The sequence below is a fragment of the Tupaia chinensis genome, unplaced genomic scaffold (genome assembly GCF_000334495.1).
Source record: "Tupaia chinensis unplaced genomic scaffold, TupChi_1.0 Scaffold000235_1, whole genome shotgun sequence".
Classification (NCBI taxonomy): Eukaryota; Metazoa; Chordata; class Mammalia; order Scandentia; family Tupaiidae; genus Tupaia; species Tupaia belangeri.
The window spans coordinates 826,927-851,329 of NW_006159713.1; the positions used below are offsets into that span (position 1 = coordinate 826,927).

General features: G+C 39.0%; 1 protein-coding gene across 1 annotated transcript in view; it reads right to left on the reverse strand.

Moving 5' to 3' along the window:
- Positions 1 to 19,366: 19,366 nt before the first annotated feature.
- RPGRIP1L (RPGRIP1 like) overlaps positions 19,367 to 24,403 on the reverse strand; it is a 116,826-nt gene continuing 111,789 nt past the window's right edge. The window contains 1 exon segment of the mRNA XM_006148378.3: positions 19,367 to 21,978. Coding sequence (XP_006148440.1) covers positions 21,866 to 21,978 — 113 coding nt within the window. The 3' untranslated portion in view covers positions 19,367 to 21,865.

Sequence of the window (24,403 nt, forward strand, 5' to 3'; positions counted from 1 at the left end):
CTTTCCCTTTGTGTTTGTCATTTTGGTTAATTACTGGAAGATGGCACTTTCAGCCAAAAGGCACCACTGGTCTTTTTACTGTCTCTATAGTCTTGCTTTTTACAGAATGTTGTATACTTGGCATAATAAAGTAGTCTTTTTGGGTTGGCTTCTTTCATTTAGTAATATGAGCTTAAAGTTCTTTCCTGGCTTGATGGATCATCTCTTTTTAGTGCTGAATAATATCCCATTGTCTGGATGTGCCACAGTTTAATTATCCATTATCCATCCATTTAATTATCCACTTACTGAAGGACATCTTGGTTGCTTCTAAGTATTGGCAATTATGTATATAGCTGCTAAAAACATTCACGTGCAAGGTTTTTTTGTTTTGTTTTGTTTTGTTTATTCACATGCAAGGTTATTTTTTTGTTGTTTTTTTTTGGGTTTTTTTTGGAGAGGTTTTTGCTATAGGGCGCGTGTACTCGTCAGACAGACAGAGAGAGACAGAGAGACAGAAAGCGAGAAATCACCCCCCAGGGGGGATGGCCATACTGCAATCCCTTCTCCTCCATTCTCCTCTTGGGATCTTGGGCATGCACACACATGCACCCAGTGTGAGTTTTAAGCCACTAGATCTGGGACGTGAACTGTGGGCAACTACGTGGGAGTCCAGCGACATAGCCATTACGCTAACTGCTGGTCCACATGCAAGTTTTTGTGTAGACATAAGTTTTCAACATTTTTTTGGTAAATACCTAAGAGTGTGATTACTGGGTCACATGGTATGTTTAGTTTTCTAAGAAACTGCCAAACTGTCTTCAACATAACTATACTCTAGTGCATTTTATATTCTCACCAGCAATGAACAGAAATTCCTGTTTAACCACATCCTCATCAGCATTTGGTGTTCTTGTTTTCTGGATTTTGGCCACACTAATAGATGTGTAGTGGTTATCTTGTTTTCATTTGCAGTTCCCTAATGACATCTGCTTCCTGAGCAGTTTTTCATGTTTATTTGCCATCAGTATATTTTCTTGGTGAGGTGCCTATCCAAGTTTTTTGCCTATGTTTTAGTCAAGTTGTTAATTTTTAAAAAAGAATTATTTAATTTAATTTATCATTACTTTTTAATTTATCAGAGGGAGAGGGAAAGTGAGAAGGCAAGCTACATGGTCTGGGACTTGTACCATGGTTGGCCTTGTGGGAGTCCAGTACCTCAACCACCAAGCCACCTGCCAGCCCGAGGTGTTAGCTTTTTTACTGTTGAGTTTTCAGAGATGTGTGTGTGTGTGTGTGTGTGTGTGTGTGTGTGTGTGTGTATTTTGGGCACTACTCCCCCCCTTTTTTTTTCACTGTTCATATAATTTTTTATTTAGTGGTCATAGGCTAAGACTGATTAATTGGAAGAAGCATACAAATCTGAAAAGGGTCTTGACTTGTGACTTTTAAGTGAAGGATTTCTTTGCTTTGTTGTATATTCTTACCACAGATTTACATCAAGATTGTCCTTCTTCCCCACCACCTCCACTCCCAGAAAGAACACTAGCGTCTTTCATCATTGCTGACGAAGATTGTAAGTGGCAGTATTTTCTCTCCAAAAAGTTATAAAATGAGAATATTAAAAAGTTAACAATAAAGCAGAACCTAAATGGAAAAGGTAAACATAATACAATGAAATAAGAATACTTTTTTTTTTGGCCAGAGGGCACATGCACTCACCAGAGAGAGAGAGAGAGAGAGAGAGAGAGAGAGAGAGAGAGAGAGGTCCTCCGAGGGGCACAGTCATGCCAGTCCTTTGTCCTGCATTACATCAGGGTTTGGGGCATCATGCACTCCTGCCTAGGGTGATTTTCAAGCTGCTGGGGCTGGGTTTGAACCACAGTTGGCCATGGCCATGTGGGATCCAGGTACTGATGCACAGCACTTAACCACTGTACTATGGGGCGGGCCTCTATACTGGGGGACCAGCAGGGTGTAGTGGGTGAGGTGCTTGACATTTCCATGTGACTGACCATGGTTTGAGTCCTGGACCTGGTGGCTTGCTTTCTTACTTCCCCTCTCTGTGTGTGTGTGTGTCTCTCTCTTGTGGTTGCAATATAAAATTACTGCTATGACAATGATTATTCCTTATAAGTTATTTTTGCCCAAATGGAGTATACCTTGTACATCTTCCCTAATGTTGAGGGAAACTCACAAAGGTATAAGAGGAATATGAAATATTAAAGTCACTATGGAGACCATCTACTCCGCGTAAAATGACGAAAGGGCACAGGAAGACGATAATGGAACGCGCCACCACACTTGGAAAGCCATCAACATTGTTCGAGCCGTTAAGGCGGTTGGCGGCAATCCACCACCCCGGCACTACTCCTTTATTAGATATGTCTTTCGCAAATATTTTCTCCCAGCCTTCGGCTTGTCTTTACCTTTTCTTGACAGTGTCTTTCACAGAAGTTTTTAATTTTAATGAAGCCCATCTTATCAATTCTTTCTTTCATGATTCATGGCTTTGGTGTTGTGTAGTTGATTTTAATAACAAAAACGATGACAATAACAAGAATGACTTAAAGTGGGATGTTAATTGTCATGAAAGGAATCATTTGGTATCAACTAGAACTTAATGTTTCACTTGGCGCTTAAGGATCCTTTCATGCAAATCATTCCTATGGACATATAATATGAAAACATAAATATTTACAATGACTTTGTTTATCAGTGTAGCTATTTCAAGTGAATGTCTGCAGTAGAAACAGCAGGCTGCATATGTCAGTCCTGATTTGGGATTAGCAGGCAGTAACCACTCCCCAGGCTGCTACTCTTGACATCTTGCTTGATTCAAAGCCAGGTATTATCAACAGAGGTGTTTTTCCATCCCTTGGGAGGCTAGTAATGATGTTCTATAGAAGAATGCCTTCCTTCACTGTTCTTAGTAGCAGAGACCACTGCTGCTAATGACTATCCTCTGCAGACGTGCTGAACATCAGGATTTGTCCTAGCAGTTGCTGTGCCATGGCAAGAAATGACAACGAGAATAACAAGACAGTCACGTTCCAGTGAGGTGGACACCAGTGAAATATATCTCAGGTAGACCCTCTGGGAAAGGGGATTGACAATCTTGCCTAAGAGATACCACAGCCTGCGTATTTATCAGTCAATAAGCTTAGATGGATAGGTAACCAAAGAGGAACTCAAAGGAAACGGGAGGCTTCTTGAAGGCTATGTCAGATGACATATCTGACATATGATACACTGACATATCATCACTTTTATTGTAGTCTCTTGGTCAAAGCAGTTGCAAACACAGCCCAGATTCAACAGGAAGGAAACATAGCTCCCATCTCTTGGTGAAGATAGTGGCAAAGAATTTGTGGCCATCTGTAACCCTCCACTTATAGAATGTTTTTTTTTTTTTCTATTGATCCATCTGCATGAGGAGTCTAAAATGATCATGAACTATTATAGCTTCAGTGGGATTCTTGCTGTGCTCCCTATATTTTCCTATGCAAAAATGTATCACGACTTTCCTGACAACCCAATAGTCCTCCTCTTACCAACTGGGACCTTACAGAACCTCCCTATGGGGATGGGAAGTATAACTTTTGTGCATGGTTCACTGGGAGTGGTGGTGAAGGGTGCACTCCTACTTCTACCTTTGGATTTCTGAACCTGTACATTTTAGCTCCTGGGGACAAAGCATCACAGCAGCTATAAATTTAGCACAAAAATTGCATTCTGAAGGTCAGAGCTCTAACTTTCTTGGTTATCTCTGAGCAGAAATGTTAGCTGAGTTTCCAATAGGCCATTCCACGATTCTATTAGGATGGTTGCTTTTGGGCACAGCTGTATATGGTAGAACCAATCACATATTATCTTCCATAAAAGGAGTTCCTTGATCTAAGGCAATGTCATGTGGGATTTTATTGGCTAAATCAGGCTTCTGGTGTCTCTTGGATGGCAGTATTGATAGAGGCATCGTAGACAGGGAGGACACACACATATGAGATATACGGTATCACTTACAATAAGAGCAAATCAACTGCTTTATCTTGAATAGAAGGAGTCCAGTGTAGTTAACTTGCTACTAGGCGACTGGCTGGTCTCCTTGAGGAAGGGTAGCATACTGAAGACACAGCGTTTGTCTATGCTATTGGCTGACAGAGCATTAGTAGTATAGTAGCAAGGATACCTTGGTGAGAAAGAGTCTATCATGTGGTGTCCATGCATGGCCTCCGTCCCTGCTTCCATAGGCACTCCATTTATCTGCTTGTTGAGTTCAATAGCACAAGAGTGGCCATGAAAAAGATCGGCAGGCACCAATCATCCCATTACTGGGCTGCTGAGAGCCTACTATGTGATGGATACATTCTGATGTGCGTTGACACTAGACACTAGGTAAGTACTCTTTCTTCCCATTCTCACGCTTCTCTAGACTTTTCTGTTTCTCATCTTTCTATTGGTTTTCTACTCTGCCTCTTATAGGTCCTTGAAGAATCAGTCAGCCATTTGTCACTATCTAGGAGTCTGTATATTTCAGGCCACTTCCTCCATCAAAGCGAATGACTAGGGGTGCTGCTCACTGTCCTTTGAAGCCGTCCTTCATGAAGCTGTGGTGTGGTTGCAATCTATTTTTAGCTCACGCCCCAAAAGGAGCCTACTGATCCATAAACAAAGCTGAGATCTTTTTCTTCCTCTGGTATCTGATTGTAGGGAACACCCTTTTTGTTCTGTGATGGATGTGCATTGATGTGGAGGCACTGATGTAGCCAAGTGGCATGGAAGTTTGAGCCAGGGGACCAGCAGGTAGCATGGTGGTTAAAGGCACTTGATTCCCACATGGCTGACTGCAGTTTGAGTCCCAGACCTGACAGCTTGCTTTTCCACTTTCCCTTTCTCTCTCTAGTTAAATAAAAAATAGTAATGATAGTAACAATAACAACAAATGGAACCCGTACATTTTAAATAAATAAATAATTCTTAAAAAAAAAAAAAGTAGTTTGAGCCAGATGTTTGTGGATCTTACCAGTGTTCTCTGGATTGTTCTCTGGACTAGGTTCTTGTACCTGATCCTGAATGTGCCATTTCCATCTCGTAATTACTTGCTGCAGCTCATGTACAGGCTAAGTACATTCTTACAGGTGTGCAGTGTCAGAGAAGCCCCAGAGTGGAAAGCAAAGAGCACAATGTGTACTTGAGATGAGATGTTAGAGTGAAGTGAGTCGGTGCCTTCACGGATTGGCCATCAAACCTATAGCTGGAATCTGAAATGTAGCAGATGGCACAGGAGGCAGGGCCCTAGGGGCATCTAATATGTACTCCATTTGCTTCAGTTCTATTATCTAAAACTGATTTAGGTTCTTGTCCCTGATTCTCTTTCAGATTTTGGAGGAAATATAACTAGATGGGGGAAAACTGAGCAAGAGGCCTAGGAGAATCCCTAGCTGTTGAGAAACCACTTGACATTCATTGCATATTCCCACAGACTGTGCCCTCTTTTAAAATACTTCATGTTAAGGCCAGCAGGTGGCATAATGGTTAAGGTGCTGGACGCTCATGTAACTGACTGTGGTTTGAGTCATGGATCTGGTGGCTTGAAACTCATGCCAGTCATGTGTTGCATGCATGTCCAAAGTCCTGAGAGGAGAATGAAGGAGAAAGGACTGTGGCATGGCCATCCCCACTGGGGGATGATTTCTTGCTTTCTGTTTCTCTGTTTCTCTCTGTTTTTCTCTGTCTCTCCAGCAAGTACACTTGCCCTATAATAAAAATTTCTAAAAACCAAAAAAACCTTTTGTCAAGTTTTACTTTGTTATTTGGCTCACCACTTTTATTTTTTTAAGAGTTACTTTTTTTAAAAGTAATTGAAGTTGTTCTTTTTTTTTTTAGAGGTTTTTGCTGTAGGGAGCGTGTGCTCGCTGGAAAGAGAGACAGAGAGACAGAAAGCGAGCAATCATACCCCCTCCCCCCCGGAGTATGGCCATGCCACAATCCCTTCTCCTCCATTCTCCTCTTGGGATCTTGGGCATGCATGCACACGAGCCCAGAGTTGAGTTTAAGCCACCAGGTCCAGGACTCAAACTGCGTTCGACTACATGGGAGTCCAGTGACAAAGCCGTTAGGCTAACTGCTGGTCCCAAGAATTACTTTTTATTTGACTTTATTTACTTATTTCTTTATGTACTTACATTTGACCAGAGAGGGACAGAGATAGAGGGGGGTGTGTGGAGAGATGAATGAGAAAGAAAGCAACCAGGTCTGGAACTTGAACTGTGGTCTGTCATGTAGGAGTCCAGTGTCTTTAACTACCATGCCATCTGCTGGCCCCTGGCTCATCACTTTTAAGGCTATTTCTCTACATATATGCCCAATTTTACCCCCTTCTGTAGATCTATAACATGATTTTGGAGCTTCAAAGCAGACTCTTGCAGTTCTTCATGGATTTTTAAAAACTGATAAATCTCTTCCATTAACCATAAATCATTATATTTATCAATATAAACACGAAGACATTCAGTGGATTCCTGACATCAATGTCCACACTTCCAATTCCTTGTTCTCAAGAAACTGATAGTAATTCTGAATTAGTATTACTAAAAGATTGGTTATATATCCTCTAATGTTTCTCAGCCACTTTGGAAAACTATTGATAGCTCCTTAAAAAGTTAAACATAGAGAGAACTAGTACTTTCAGGGAATAAGAGAAATGAAGATTGTCTGCTGGTAATTCAGCCTCCAGCCTGGGTCTTGAGTGGTAGGGTGCCCCCTCTATCCTTCTCTCTGTTTCTTTCTGCCTCTCTCTGCCTCTGTCTTATTTTTATGTAATTTTTCTTTAAAAAATTGCTTAAGGTATTCTCTTGGATTTAAGATCCTTCTTTATCTTGCTAATAATCCCCTTTCCTCCTCCTATCTAGCAGAGGCAAAGGGTAGGCCTTCAGAAGACTACCCCATTGCAGCTGAGTACTAGTGCTTTTGAGTGGCATGTCTGCATGCTGTGCATTTTTCATTTTTTGGTTTTAAAACAAAAGAAAAAAATTTTCCTTTTTTTCTCTCTCTTTTTTCTCTTTCTCTGTTTTCTTGTCCTTTTTCTTTTACCTCATCACTTTGCTGCTCAGTCTCCATGCACTGATTGTCTAGACAGATCTAAGGAAATTGTAGCCAAACATCCAAATACTATTAGGGTCAACATGTTCTTTAATACCCACTGAATCTGCTGCAAAAAGGTATAGAAACAGAATGGCAAAGAGATTATAGATCATCTCCTCCTGTATGCCCCGGAACTCTCAAACTGAACTTCTAGGAATTAAGAAGAATCACATCATAACCCTAGAAATCACAAAGGCACAAGAAATATGAGAAACCAAGATAATACCTCTCCCCTAGGGAAAAGAATAACCTCTTCATCCACAGTACAATGGAACTTGTGGGAATGTCTGATAAAGAATTTAGAATATTCATAGTGACAACGTTAACAGAGATGCAAGAGAAGAGAGACAATGAACACCAGAAGAAGCAGGAGAATAGAGCTGAGGAGTTCCAGGGGGTGAAGAAGTTCTTGCACGTTCTGAAAGAGGAAATACACCATTATAAAAAAGAATCAAACAGAACTGTTAGAGATGAAGGCTATAATACAGAAAATCAAAACCTCCCTTTAAAGTATTAAAAGCAGACTAGATCATACAGAAAATCGAATCTCAGATGTAGAAGTCAGAATCGTTGGCCTAGAAAAATCCACCACAAAGACTGAGAAAATAGTCCAAAAAATGAGAATAATATATAAGAAATACTAGATACCATTAAACGTCCAAACATCTGGATAATCTATATCCCAGAAGGTGAAGAGACTAATAAGGGCATTGATAATCTATTCTATGAAATCCTAGAGGAAAACTTTCCAAACTTAGAGATTCAAAGATCCAGATTAAACTTTATTTATTTATTTATTTTTATTTATTTTAATTTGCCCAGAGTGTGTGTGGGGAGAGAGAGAGAGAGAGAGAGAGAATGATAAAGACACCAGGTCCAAGACTCAAACTGTGGTCAGCCAGGTGGGAGTCCAGTGCCCTTAACCACCATGCCACCTGCTGGCCCTGTGAACTATGTCTTAATAAAGCCATAAAAAAAGATATAAATGAAGACACAATAAAAAGTAAGTTTACTTCTTTCCTACCCTTTCCCTTAGCTATTCAGTTCCCTTTCCCAGAAGCTACCACTTACCAACTTCTTGGTATGCTTCAAAAGATATTTCACTTGTATTAAAATCTATGCACCTATTTTTTTTAAACATAATTTGTTGCACGTACCACACAGTATTAATTTGCCTTTAAAAAATTTAAACATATATTTTGGAGACACCCAGGCACAGAGAAGAGAATGCTCTGTAAAGATGGAGGAGTGACCAGTCCATAACCCAAGAAACACCAAGAACTTACCAGCAATCACCTGAAACTAGGAGACAGGCCTGGAACAGATCCTTCTCCAGAGTCTTCAGAGGAGACATGACCCTGCCCACTCGTAATCTCCAGAACTGCGAGAAAATACATTTCTGTTGTTTTAAGACAAAAAACAAAAAACAAACAAAAAAAACAGACAAAAAGGTATCTTGGAAATCGTTCCATATCAGCATATTTAAGGTTGACTCCTTTAAAATTTAATTTCATAACTATTATATTCGATAAGTTCCCTATTGGATATTTAGGGCATTTCCAGTTTTTTTTTTTTTTTTCAAACAATGCTGAAACAATAACCCAATAACCTTGTCCATATCATTCTTACATTTGCAAGTATATCTTTGGGATAAATTCTTAAGTGAAACTGTTGGATGAAAAGATAAGTACATTTTTTTTAAAAAGATTTTTGCCATGGGACACGTGTGCTTGCCAGACAGAGAGACAGACAGAGACAGACCAAAAAAGATAAAGCGAGAAATCCTCCCCTAGGAGGGATGGCCACTCTGTAATCTCTTCTCCTCCATTTTTCTCTCCAAATTTTGGGCACACACGCACATGTATCCAGCATGATTTTCAAGCTCCCAGGTCCCAGACTCTAACTGTGGTAGGCCACGTGGGATTCCAGTGTCTTAATTACTATGACACCTGATGGTCCTGGTCAGTGTATTTTTTTTTTTTTTGAGAGGTTTTTCACTATAGGGCGCGTGCGCTTGCCAGACAGACAGAGAGAGACAGACAGAAAGCAAGAAATCACCCCCCAGAGGGGATGGCCACGCCGCAATCCCTTCTCCTCCATTCTCCTCTCAGGATCTTGGGCACGCATGCACACGCGCCCGGCATGGGTTTTAAGCCACCGGGTCCGGGACACGAACCGCGGTCGACTACGTGGGAATCCAGCGACACAGGCATTACGCTAACTGCTGGTTCCTGTGGTCAGTGTATTTTTTTTTTAAAGAGAGATTTTTGCTAGAGGGCTTGTGTGCTCACCGGAGAAAGAGACAGAAGGCAAAAATTCACCCCACGGGGAAGATGGCCACAACATAGTCCCTTCTTCTTCATTTTCCTCTCAGGATCTTGGGCACACATCCACACATGCCCAGTGTGTTTTAAGTCACCAGGTCTGGGACTTGAACCACAGTCAACTAGGTAGGAGTCCAGTGACGTAACCATTATGCCATCTGCTGGCCCCCTGATATGTCTATTTTTAATTTTAGTAGAATTGCCACTTTAGTTTCCATAGCATTTTTAGGAAGTTGACTGTTTTGAAGCAATTTTCCTACACAGTGTACCCTTTCAATATGTCAGTTCAGATCTTGTTTTATTTCAGGAAAGCCTTCTTCAATTAAAGTTTTATATATAATTCTATTTCATTGTTTTTCCTCTTCTGCATTCTCGATTATATTTATGTTTGCCTGTCTACTATACCTGTCATTTTTCTACTGTTCTGCTACCTCTTTGTTGCTTTGTTTTAATTTCATTTTCTCGGCTTTCCTTTCTATCCACTCTCTTCCTTAGTCTACTTTCAGTCATATTTATTTTCTCTTAGTATGTTATAATTTCCTCACTTCAAGGTTATTTTCTTCTTTTTTAAAACTGCTTTCTTAAAATAAATTTTCTACTTCATAAATTTCAGTTCTGTCAATTGCTCTTTTGAGTTTTTAAATTCCTGACTTGTTTTATTTTTTCCCATTTGCAATTGCTTATTTAATTTTTCTGAACTCATGTTGAAATACTCTGTCACGTTTCCTTTTGCATCAGGGTTGGTTTTATTTCTTTTGAGGTTTTTCATCTACTAAAACATTTTTCTTTAATTAAAAATATTTGGAATATAATATATATTCAGAGAACTAAATAGATGATAACCAAATGCTTTGCTTTCCTTGACACTTATCTCAACCCACCACTATGGGCCAGCTGGTAGTGTGGTGGTTGAGGTGGCAGAATCCCACATGACTGACTGTATGGTTTGAGTCCTGGGCCTGGTGGATTGATACGCACACCAGGTGTGCATGCCTTTTTTTAAGAAATAAAAAAGAAGGAATTGTGGTGTGACCATGCACCATGAGGAATGCTCTCTCACTTTCCTTCTCTCTCTCTCTGGTAAGTACACACACCCTCTGTCCAAAAAAAAAAAAAAAACTGTCACAGGTCAGGGCTTATCATCTTAATACCAATGATCACTAAGTAACATCCTTTCTGGCCATGTGATTTATGAGTGACCCATTTTCAAAGTCCCTTCCTGATGTTTCACTTTCTTTTTATTTTTTGAAGAGGTTTTTGCTATAGGGCATGGGCACTTGCCAGAAAGACAGAGGGAGATAAAGAGACAGAAAAAGAGAAATTCCCCCCCGGGGGTGCTGGCCCCGCCACAATCCCTTCTCCTCCATTCTCTTCTAGGGATCTTCGGCATGCATGCACATGTGCCCAGCATGAGTTTCAGCCACCAGGTCCAGGACTCAAACCGTGGTCGACTACATGGGAGTCCAGCGACGTAGCCATTACAACTGCTGGTCCCCTGATGCTCCACTTTTGAGAGCCTGTCACATGGGCTTGCATGCAGGAAATTTACCGGGTTGTCAGAAAAGTCAAGACACATTTTTTTATATAGAAAAATATAGGAAAAATACATTATGACTTTTCCAGTGACTCAGTATTTGAGAAATTATCCCAGACAAAGAAGTGACAGACTAAGAAATGAAACAAGCCAGTGCAAAGTTGTTGATCCCTTCTATGAATGACTGTAGTTGCTCCTCTTAGATTCTCTGAAGAGAATGCATCTCAGTTGTCCATTAGAGGGTTTGGAAGAGCAGTATTTATCTCCTAGCTTCTGGTCCCATTGGTCAAGTTTCTTGGGGTGTTGCCTGCCTTGTGTGTAGATAAGAGAGGGTGAAGGAAGGTGTGAGGAAAGAACCAGGAGGTAGGAGGTGTATCATACTATAATGGCTTCCTGTTTCAGTTGAGAAATCAGCTCTTGGTCTTAGTATTACCTTTTAAAGATACATCTTTTATCAGTAACTTATTTAAGATTTTTTCTTTTTTTGCCCTTTTCAGCATACTTTTTTACATGATAAGCCTTAGGTAATTTTCTTTGTATTTATCTAGCTTGGACATATAAGATGAAGTTATTTTAAAAATTTTTTTTAGAAAATTCTTTGAATATTGACTGTAGTTTTTTTTCTTTTCTTTTCCTGGGCCTTTAGGTGCAGTTTTCAACATCACCCCATGTCTTTTACTCATCTCTTCCCTTTTTAGTATTTTCCATGCATCAGAATGGATATTTTATTTATTTATTTTTCCACTATAGAGAGTGCACTCACCAGAGAGAAAAAGAGGGAAAGTGAGAAATCACTTTCTGGGGGGAGGGGGAGTTGGCCATGCTGCAATCCCTTCTCCCTCTCAGGATTTTGGTCATGCACATACATATGCCTGGTGTGATTTTCAACCCACTGGGTCCGGGACTGAAACCATGGAACCAGCCATGTGGGATCCAGCTCCCTTAACCTCTATGTTACCTGCTGGGCCCTTATTCTGATTTTTTTAAAAAATAGTTCATTAAATCTCTCTTCACTTGTATCTAACTTACTGTTAAACTAACCTAGCGAATTGTTAATTGCTATTATAATTTTCACTTATAGAATTTCCACCTGGGTATTTCAAAAAAATATAATTTCTAATTCTATGTTGATTTTAAGATCTTTGAATTCCATGAGCATATCAAATGGTGTAATTCTGAAGTTTATAGATGACTCTATTATGAAATTATTTATAAACATTTCACTTGTCTGTTGTCTTAGTCTTCAGACATGTGGTCTTGTCTCTTTATGTGCCTAGTTATTTTTAAATGTGTGCCAAACATTATACATTTAAAAATGGGAATAATTTTTAAAATTATTATTATTTCTATTTATTGTTATTGTCTTTTAAATTTGCTATAGAGCATGTGTGCTCCCCAGAGAGACACAGAGAGAGAAAGAGTGAGAAAACAAGCCACCAGGTCTGGGACTCAAATCACTGATGACCATGTGGAAGTCCAACACCTCAACCACTTCGCCACCTGCTGTCCCCTTGTCTCCCCTCCAATGAGAATAATTTGAGAGTCTGGATGATATTTTTTTCTGGAGATTCATCTTTGATTCTGACAGATGCTAGCCAGTGTCTCTAGCAAGTTCAGATGATCTTAATCAATTCAGAGACTGAGATGATTTAAAATAGGAATTCCCTACCCATGAAAGCTACTCGATTTCCTATTTACATTATTCTTGTGGTTTAGCCTTTCATAGTCCTGACTTAAAGCTGGGAAATTTACTAGTGTTTGGTGGGTCCTGAATTCCAATTTTGTCCTCCAAAGCCTCTTGTGTCTGCTGAAAGCTCTGTTCAGCTTCCTAGTCTCACCCATGCTTTCAGCTTAGAGTCTGGCTCACCCTTTGTGTTTTCCTTGTTCCGAGATCTTGTTCTAGCAATTTTCTACAGCCTACATAGCTGGTAGGCATTTTGATATTTTCAAACACTTCATATATGTTATTATATGGAATATATATACCAGTTTTTCTAGTTGTTCTCAATAGGGATGCTGAATTAAACCATCAAATTCACCATTCCTGGGGTAGAGCTCCAAACCAAAGAGGAATTTTTCTTTCTTAAAAAAGAACCCTGGACTTGTGTCAAGCAGGTGGCATAGTGCTTAAGGCATTGGACTCTTACATTGCCAACCACAGTTTGAGTCCTGGACCTGGCAGCTTGAAAATCAGGCCAGGGGGAGGGTGAAGGCAGCAGGTGGTGTGGTTATTACAGTGCTAGACTCCTACATGTACAATCGTGATTCAAGTCCTGGATCCAGTGGCTTGAGCCTCAAGGAAGGCATGTTTGCATGCATGCCCCAAATCCCAGGAGTAGACGGGATTATGGCATGGCCATTCCTCTCGGGGGGAGGGGCAGGGGGGGGAGGTGATGGGGAGGTATTTTTCTGTCTCTTTCTGTCTCTCTGGCAAGCACACGTGTCCTGTGGCAAGAACCTTAAAAAAAAAATCATGAGGGTGCATGTGCATGCATGCCCAAAATCTCAAGAGAAGAATGGAAGAGAAGGAACTCCTGCATGGGATGGCAATTTCTCACTTTTCCTCTCTGCCTCTCTCCTCTCTCTGGTGATACAGGTGCCTGATAGCAAAACAAACAGAAAACAAAGAAAAAAACCCTGAAAGACCCCATACACATTTATTGTGACAACTGTAAGACAATGGAAACAACGGGTACATTTCAAAAACACTGTTAGAAAACACATTGAGTGAAAAAAGCAAGTAGTATAAACAATGTCTGCAGTCTAAGATTTATGCAAATAAAAAACAAATTCTATACAAATACTGTGGAGATACACACACACACACACACACACACACACACACAAGCAGGTGGCATAGTGCTTAAGGCATTGGACTCTTACATTGCCAACCACAGTTTGAGTCCTGGACCTGGCAGCTTGAAAATCAGGCCAGGGGGAGGGTGAAGGCAGCAGGTGGTGTGGTTATTACAGTGCTAGACTCCTACATGTACAATCGTGATTCAAGTCCTGGATCCAGTGGCTTGAGCCTCAAGGAAGGCATGTTTGCATGCATGCCCCAAATCCCAGGAGTAGACGGGATTATGGCATGGCCATTCCTCTCGGGGGGAGGGGCAGGGGGGGGAGGTGAAGTGGAGGTATTTTTCTGTCTCTTTCTGTCTCTCTGGCAAGCACACGTGTCCTGTGGCAAGAACCTTAAAAAAAAAATCATGAGGGTGCATGTGCATGCATGCCCAAAATCTCAAGAGAAGAATGGAAGAGAAGGAACTCCTGCATGGGATGGCAATTTCTCACTTTTCCTCTCTGCCTCTCTCCTCTCTCTGGTGATACAGGTGCCTGATAGCAAAACAAACAGAAAACAAAGAAAAAAACCCTGAAAGACCCCATACACATTTATTGTGACAACTGTAAGACAATGGAAACAACGGGTACATTTCAAAAACACTGTTAGAAAACACATTGAGTGAAAAAAGCAAGTAGTATAAACAATGTCTGCAGTCTAAGATTTATGCAAATAAAAAACAAATTCTATACAAATACTGTGGAGATACACACACACACACACACACACACACACACACACACACACGGCAAACTCTGATGACGGGAGCAGGTCTGGATTAGAAGGGTTATGGTAAAAGTGGTTTTAGCTATCTACTTTATTCTGACTTTTAGTGAAAATACAGTTATGTATTACTTGTGTTATTTTTAAGAGTTATTCATACGTAAGAAAAAATAAAGTGTAACAGATGTTAATGGCTAATTCTGGGGGGTGGGATTACTGGAAACCACTTTTTCTTTCTTCTTCCGCAACTTCATTGACGTATAGAACTGAGAACTACCAACATGTTTTTTTTAAAAAGAATTATTTATTTTAATTTTATTAATTCATTCATCCATTCTAATTTGACCAGGAAGAGAGACACAGAGAGAGAGAGAGAGAAAGAGGGAAAGTGAGAAAGCAAGCCACCAGGTCCTGGACTTGAACCGTGATCAACCGTATGGGAGTGTCCAGTGCCTTAATCACCATGCCACCTGCTGGTCACTATCAACATGTTTTGATCCTTCTTTTCTTTTCTTTTCTTTTCTTTTCTTTACTTTTCTTTTTCTTTCCTTTCTTTTCTTTTCTCTTTTCTTCTTTTTAAAAAAAAGATTTATTTATCTAATTCCATTTGTTATTATTTAATTTGTCCAGAAAGATTTATTTATCTAATTCCATTAGTTATTATTTAATTTGTCCAGACAGAGAATGAGTGAGAGAGAGAGAGAAAGCAAGAAAGCAAATCACCAGGCATGGGATTTGAACCGTGGTTGACCGTGTAGGAATCCAGTGCCTTTAACCACCATGCCACGTCTGGCCCTCTCCTTTTGTTTTCTTATGGAATATGGATGCAGACTTTTCCTTTTTTAAGAATTATTTTATTTAGCTTTATTTATTTTAATTTGACCAGAAAGGAACAGAGTAAGAGAGAGCAAGTGAGAGGGAAAGCGGGAAAGCAAACCACCAGGTCCAGGACTTGAATCATGGTCAGCTATGTAGGAGTCCAGGGCCCTTAACCACCATGCCACCTGCTGACCCCACAGAATTCTCTTTTCTTCTGAAACACTGATTTTTGATTTTCCTGGGCCATTCAGGGCAAAAAATCATACGGGTTGGGTGACTTCCAACTGTCTTTGCTGAACAGTGTTCTCTTTAGTTGCTAGGGTGAAGTATAGCTTCTTTAATAAACTGCCTTTTTTATTGATACTGATACATTTAATGATACTATCTTCTTTCACTGGGGCCCATAGTTTCATTTGGCTCCTTCTTTCATTTCACCACCATGTTTTTTTCATTTGGCTCCTTCTTTCATTTCACCACCATGTTTTCAAGGGAAATTTCCTTCCAAAACGTCCCTTCTCTTCCAGAAGTGCCTGTCCAAATCTGCCACCTCTGGTCTCTTCTTTTCACTTTTCCAGTAGCCAGTGCTCCGATCTACCAGGCCTCAGGCCAGTTCTTAGCATTTCTCCATGCAAGTGGCCCTTCTTCTGTGGGAACCTCAGCTGATATCATCTGCCTTCTAGAAATACAAGAATCCTGCCATACTCCTCTCTTATGGCCAGCCCTGCTCTGGTGTGGGTTTCTGAACGGATGTCTGTTTCCCCCATTTACATGTAAAACTTTCTGTCTCATGTTGTAGGAATGCAGTATTTCTTGCCCCATTAGAGCCCACAGTAATAACAACACATCCATAAATATATACAATTTTATTTTTAAATTAAGCACATCTAAAATTTTCAGATAGGATTCTTTGTTTTAGCTATCCTTTGCCACTGAGTTCTAATTTCACTTCATTTTGCTTAGAGAAATAAAGAGAAATAATATTTATAATATTATTTAATAATATCTAACAATACTTATATTAGTAATATTTATATTATCAACAATCAAATATTTATAGTATTATTTAATAATATTTAATAATATTATATAATCATATTTATAATATTTTCCCACTGTTCTGTCGTTAGTTGCTTTATATACTGTAAGGCTATACTGTTTAGTCTGTATATGTTTAAGTTAATGTTAGTTAGATGTGTCGTTCCTTTTAACAGTATAAAATGTCTTTCTTTGTCCCTGTCTTTTTACCTTAAATCTGATTTTGTCTTAATGTTAAACAACATTGTTCTTCAACAATGTTAAAAATGGTTACTCTGCCTTGAAGTTTACTTACTATCTCTACCTTTTGTTTTATAGCTTCTGTTTTTTCTCTCCTCATTAGAGAAGTCTTTCTAATTTTTAGGTTGTTTGTTTTCTAAAGTTTTCCTCAAAAATTTCTTTTATTTCCCCTGTTGTTAATGATGGTATTTGACAAAATATATTTGTACCAATAAATAAAATAAAAAAATAATTTAAAAAATAAAAATAAATAAAATAAAAAATGCTTGACTTTTTAAAGTTTTTTTTTGCCATAGGGCACATGCACTCTCTGGGGAGACAGAGACCATGAAAGTGAGAAATTATCCCCCAGCAGGGATGACCATGCCACAATCCCTTCTCCTCTCTTCTCCTTTTGAGATTTTTGGATGCACACATGCCTAGCATGAGTTTCAAGATGTCAGATCTGGGACTCAAACTGGTTGGCCATGTAGAAGTCCAGCGCCTTAACCATTACGCCACCTGCTGGTCCCTAAAACTTGATTTTAATAACATATTTTCTTACATTTTAAAGAAATTTCCTTATACTTCAGCTCCTTACCAGTGATTCCTGAGAGCTTTCTGAATTCCAGCCTCTGTTACTTCACTGTAAAAAGGTACAAGAAGCAAAGATACAAAAATTAGCTTGCTGTTTCTTCAGTTTCATAAAGGTTGATTAAAGAGTGCCCCTGTCATGTTAAATTAGGAGAAGTCTTTTTTTTTTTTTCGTGCTCGCCAGAAAGAGAGAGACAGAGAGACAGAAAGCGAAAAATCACCCCCCAGGGGGGATGGCCACGCTGCAATCCTTTCTCCTCCATCCTCCTCTTGGAATCTTGGGCATGCACGCACACACGCCTGGCGTGTTAAGCCACTGGGTCTGGGACTTGAACCGCGGTTGACTATGTGGGAGTCCAGCGACATAGCCATTACACTAAGTGCTGGCCCTGAATTAGGAGAAGTCTTAACACAAAAGAACATCCTAGGAGGACCATGGGAGCTCTCATAGACACTTGTATCGAAAGAAGTGGTTGTAGCACCAAGAAAACAAAAACAAAGACAGGAGGAAGGAAGAAAATGTGCTTTGACTAACTGAAAAGAGGTAGGATAGACAGGTAGGAGGAGATGCTCAGCTGAATATAGGTGTGAACAGATTAGATGACAGAAATACAAAAAAAAAATTAAGAAAAAGAAAACAGATGGTGTTTAGTGAAGAGAAAGATGGTGCTGTTACAAGGAGGAGAAAGAATCTCAGTGGAATGAGAAGGGACAAAAAGCTGAAGAGAAGTCTTAAGGCATCTGTGTTAGAAAAGTAGTCATGTCCTGTGTCTAAGTACCAGATTTCACTTCGGGAAGCCTGAAGGAGAAACATGGCTGGACATATTAGTGAATGTCATATGGAAAACTAATGGGTGAGAACAAAGGTATAACAATACCATAATACGGGCCTAATTCTCCAAGAGGTCAGTCTGCACGGTGGAGTCCACTGGTGGCACTTTGAAATGAAAGTGAACATCCTATCTAGCAAGATAAAAGAGATCGGGATGAGATGTTTTCTAATTCTATGTTTTTAGTTTTTAAAACACTTGTTTCTATTGCTTTGATATTTTTTAGCTTTCTGGTTGACCTGGAGGTTGTTTTTGTTCTGAACAAAGAGGTTGTAAAGCTGTGTTTGCTCCCATTCATGGATTTAATTAGGCATGCCGCCCAATCTATAATAAATCACTGGTTTAGTTTTTCTTTGTTAAGGTAGTCAGAGGCCTTCAGGCGTGAGTGACTTATTAAAATGTACTCTCATCATTGGGGATGAATTATCATTCTGATATTGTCAATCATTCAATAACTTTATATCCCCAAAGCTCTCCCTTGGTTGTTTGGTATTACACAAAGACAACATTTTATTCTCGTATTTGTTCACAGACACGATTCACATTTTGCTATCTGCTGCATAAGGAAATCATTCTAAATTCGGCAATAGTGCCAGTTTGACTAGAAAAAAGTTATTTTCCATATCCACAAAAATGTTAATCAGATTCTTGTTAGAACATGTGTAAGAACTGGTTTTCATTGTCACAGCTCTTGATGTCAGATTACTAAAATAATTTATGTTTTGTTGTGGGAACGTGCGTGGGTGCACGCAGAACCTCCCAAGTCACATGACCATGTCTCGGCCCACATTTCTTCATAACACATAGAAATTATTTGTGTTTTGTGGTAAGAAATGAATGGCAGGAACAGCAGAATTTCAATGTGGCCTTTCTTTATTTGATTAAACATATTCTCTATTTATTCTTTAAAAAAACTAATTTAAGTTAAATGGCAATAAACCATGATAATTCAGAAAACATGTTGAAACTGAGAGTGAAGAGAAATGTCCTCTACATAAACCACACTGTAAACCATAAAACTTATTTTTGTCAACTGCTTCTCATGACAGTGGCTGGGAATTTGACATTTCTACTACAGTAGGCAAAAAAACATGTAAAATACACTCTCCCACATACCACATCACATCTCTATTTATATTTCCAAACTAAAAGCATTACAGCTCCAGAAAGTGCTGAGTGTCCCGTGAACAGTTACATTGTGAGCTGTAAATTCACACAAACATCACCTTAAACTGGTTTATCGGTGTGGCAAGGCGACCGCTAGCAGCTTCTGTCCCCATGCCATACTTAATGGATCAAGCTTGGCTCACCGAAAGAAAACCACTGCTTCTGAATCCAAAAGATGGTGAACTTTTCAGTGAACTCTGGTTAACACAAGACAAAACAAAAAAAATATCCTCAGACCCACGGTGAAACCCAATTGAGGTGTATCTGCATGACGGCATTCCATACTCCTGCACCCCCTGCAAAACGTGTCAGCAGCAATCACATATGAAAACAGTGTCGTAAAAGCTTGCCATTTTGAAGCTGAGTATTTTAAAACTAGAAAAGGAATCTTTAACATTATGTTACAGTAAACATGAATGTGGCATAAACGTGGCTAATGCTCTAATCTTATTTATGATATACATTCCATACAGCTGACTCGATCCCAGAAGTTTTCTAATAAAAACTTCCCCTCTCCACTTAAAGATCCTAAGAAGTCGGGGCAATCTGGTCCTTCTCCCTACAGAATGGGTATTTAGTTTGGGCTGTAACATTTTAAACAATAATACAAACCTCCTGGGAGAAGACCACAATAAATGTCTCAAAAACCACTCAGTTAATCCCAGGGTATAATCTGGCTGTTTTAAATGAATGCATGGAATATTACAGGTCTTAATGACACTGTAACTGCAGAAAGCCAAAGAAAGCTGAAAGAGAGGCCAAAAAGATGAGCTCAGAGCCAGCTGAAGTGACAACAAACATGTGGTTGTTTACTAGGATTGGAGAGGTTTAGTCTGCAGATGTTTGTGGTCTGTAGAAGGTTCCAAAGGAATGAGTTATTATGAAGATTTGCAGAGTTTGATGAGAGCAAGATTCTTCTTGGGTACGGCAGGCCCCAGGACAGGGAAGCCCAATGGTATAGGCAGAATTTATAGAGTTCTGCGGTCAGATCATACTCTACGGATCCCACAATGTACATCAACAAATTAATATTGTACGGATGTCATTTCAAAGCCTCCTAAAGACGAGAATCATTATTGAAGCCATTAGAGCACAGATGGTTCAAACTATATGCAGATATTCATACTTGCATTTTTGCATTATAGCTGCTTTTTTTTTTTTCTGTTGAACTGTAATGAATTGTCTCATAATCTATTCCATCTTCTTGCCATTAGCAGGCTTTGAATGTTCACAAATAGGAGCAAAGAACTCATTTTCCAGAGCTTTAATCACACAAAGAGGGAATGCCTAATTCTCTAAATGAAATGGTCTGTGATCACTGAAGCAGAGATTTAATATATCACGGCAAATTAGGTAGATTTTAATAAATTACTTATCTCCCTGAATACTTTACATATGCTTAAGAAGGAACATAGCCTGTTTGCAAACAGTGAAAACCCGCAGCCTATAAAAATCCTTTGAAGAAAATGACAAATAAAAAAGTAAATTAAAAAATGAAATGCATTATATCCTAGACCTCTAGAGACAATTCCTTTGCAGCATTGATTCACAGCTCCATTAAAAATATCAATTAAATCCTTCAGTGAGATTGGGTAAAAGCTAGAAAATTAACTTTCTGAGCTGCTTTTTGAGGATCTGGTTATCCAGATACACCCTAGCATTGTATTCGCTTGATGTAAATTTTAAAAATGATAAAAAGATACCCCTTTCAGGTCCGACTAAGCATATCAGAATTTGAGTCATACTTTTAGTAATTTCTTTCTATGTCATAAACTAAGTTTTCAAAGTGTAAGTTCCACATACCTCTCTCTCTTTCTTTCTTTCTTTCTCTTTTTCTTTCTTTCTTTCTTTCTTTCTTTCTTTCTTTCTTTCTTTCTTTCTTTCTTTCTTTCTTTTTCTTTCCTTTCTTTCTTTTCTCTTTATATACACACACCTCTGTATCCCATATTACCATTGCAAATACATAAAAATAATACCAATAGACAGAACTATAGTTTTAAGGAAGAAAACCAAAAACTGAAGTAATTTAATAAGTTGGTGCTAGGTCTCATTCTTTATATTTAATTGATAGAAATTGCATGCATCAAAGAAAATGCATACTGAGCTTTAATGTGCATAAAATGGATATTAGCATTTTAAAGAGGAAGATTAACACATTAATCCAAGTAATTTTCATATATTGCTTCTAATAAAATCTTCACAGTATAAAACTCTTAATGAGGCTAATCATAGGCATTCCATTTAGTGGGACGATTAGGGATAACATAAAAGTATTTCTTTTTCATAGGTTTTCTAAGATTTATGCATTTGCTTATTAAAAATAAAAATGAGAATTGCATTTCAGTTCTTCATAAGAAAACGCTGAAAATGCAAATAGACTTTCTCATGCTATCATGTAGGTATAAATTATTGAGAAGGTATTACCCATTATGGAGAACTTAAGTCCTGAGGGGTGGCAGTCATGGGAAGGAGGGAATAGAAAAATAAACAAGTGGAAAAGTACACAAAACTTGAACACTTCAAATCCAGGTCCCTCCCCCACCAGCTTCCCATGAATTATAGATTATATATACCAGAGTAATTACAAAAATCTCATCGAGGAGCTTTCATGTGAGCATTTACTCAGGAGTAGGAGATGCCTCTAGAGCAGCTTGTTTCAAGCCTCCAAGTCCTCTCTGTATTGCTTGTAGACAGACTGTAGGGCACGGAGCGCTTCGACCGTTACCCTGAGCTTGCCAATCCCTTTGCCGTCAGCTCGAGCGTCAAAAACTAAGGAGAAAAGAGTAGAAAAGTTACCATCATCCAAAAGGGTTTTCTTCAGATAGGCTAGCTGAAACAGTCATTGAAAATACAAAAATAGTTTTACAGAAGTTCAAAGTTCATTGTCATCTCAGAAATATGAAAAATTCTGTCATGTGTGCATGACCATGCACATTTTAGATGCTTTGCGAGTGTGTGTGTGTGTGTATATATATAAAATTATTTATTTTTTGCTGTGGAGCTAAAACCCATGATCTAATCCTGATGCTTATCTAATGTAAAGGCTGTAGGATAATAATGTCCACACATAATCAGAATTCCTAAGCTAGTAGGAAGTCTAAAAGAGATTTATAACAATGAAGTAGAAGTAGAATTTGTTGTACCAGTGTTGATAACACATTTTAGAATGGCAAACCTCTGTGAAGATGCTACATGATCATAATTTGGATTGGTTATTTATCTTCCTAAGGAAAACAGTTCATTTAAAATAGATTTTATGTGAAGTTAGGAAAAGTGAAAGTGGCAGATCCAGAAATCTCAAGGCCTTGCGAGTCTATTAACTTTCTGAATGCACGAAGGCTTTTTTTTGGGGGGGGAAGAGAGGCTATTACTGTCAGTGTCATTCCAAAGGTAGACTATCTGACTGAAGTCTTAAGCCTTTTCTGAGTTTAGGGGTGAGGATGGGATGGGATGGGGCGGACAGGATGCTGCTCCAATAGCTGAGACCTCCTTCCCTCTCTGAAAAATACTTGCTAGTGATTCAAGGTCAGAATTCTGGCTTTTTAAGATTGACAGCACTTATGAGTCTTTGCAGTTTTCTGTTTGCATCCCTTATGGCTTTCATTGAACTTCATTATGTGTATGTAAAAAAAAAAAATTTAATAAGATTGTTTTTGGCCATAGAGCACGTGCCTTTGCTGGAGAGACAGAGAGAGATAAGAGAGACAGGAAGCGAGAAATCACCCCTAATGGAGGAGGGTCACACCATAATCCCTTCTCCTCCATTCTCCCCCTGGAATCCTGGGCACGCAGGCACACATGCCCTATGTGAGTTTCAAGCTGCTGGATGTGGAACTTGAACTGTGGTTGGCCATGTGGGAGTGCAGTGCCTCAACCACATGCCACCTTCTAGCTCCTGTGTGTGTATGTATTTTAATTCCAAGAAATCTTGACACATAAAGACACAGGTGGAAGAATGAGCAGCAGGGAAATCTCAGTGGGACAGTGAGCCTCAGCTCGCTCCTGAGTCTTCACTTCTATTTTGGCACTTCTCAATTCTATGCCTGACATACAACATAGCATTCCAATTATGATCTGAGATTATTTTTTGACTCCTTCCCAAAACATGACCATAATAGTGGTCCATGTCAGATTGGTGTGGTCATCTGTGGTCTCATAGAAGAAATAGATTACTAAACAGAACTCACTGAAAAAGATCAAGAATAAAAAGCAGAGATAATTTTGGTCATTTTTGTCAGACACTCTTAGTCTTGGGAGTCTTTAACAAAGTATAGGTTATTATTTTAATACTTTCTTACTGTGTCCAACTACTAATGTTGACTTAGAGATGTATAGTTTATAAATGTTCCCCAGGACAGGCTTCTAATTTAGTTATTTGGTCTAATCCTGACTTTTGAGCAGACACATATGCAGGACACGCAGCTTGCTTTATGAACCAATGGCTGGTCAACGGCATAAACAGAATGCCTGGAACTTAAGAGGTGCTCAATTAAGTGGTTGTCAAATGCATGAATGAATAAATAAATAAGCCATGCATGTTTTTTCAGAGATGAGTCAACAGACTGAACAAATGAGATTAGGAATCAGCTTCCTTTCTCTATTTATTGTATATAGCTCACTCATCCCAGATTACAATTTTAAAAAGTCTAATTCAGGGATCAGCAGGTGGCATGGTGGTTAAGGGTGTTGGACTCCTACATGGCCAACTGCGGTGTGAGTCCTGGACCTGGCAGCTCTCACTTTCTTTCTCTGTCTCACTATCTCATTCTGTTCCTCTCTGGTCAAATTTAAACAAAATAACAAATAAATAAAGTTAAATAAAATAATTCTTTTAAACAAGTCTAATTCATAAAATATAACTTTTTCAGCATTGTTCTAAATGAAGGGAAAATTAAGCGTTGCTTGTGAAAGTCTAAGAGTATTTTGTCAAGAATCCCTTACTCCTATTGAAATCCTGGTGGGAAACAAGTGGCTAAAGCTGCTCAGTTACGTGCCTTTACTTGCCTGCCACTGAACGGTAACACTGAGTTAAGGAGAAGTTGTGAGAAAGACACCATCAGGATCACTCAGAATAGCATGTTTAAGGTTACAGTGCCTAAAATGAGGCTTCCGCAAAGAACATTCGAAGAAAAAAAAAATCCAATGGCCAATTTTTTCTCATAATCCCACTCAGTACTAAAAAAGTGAACAATGC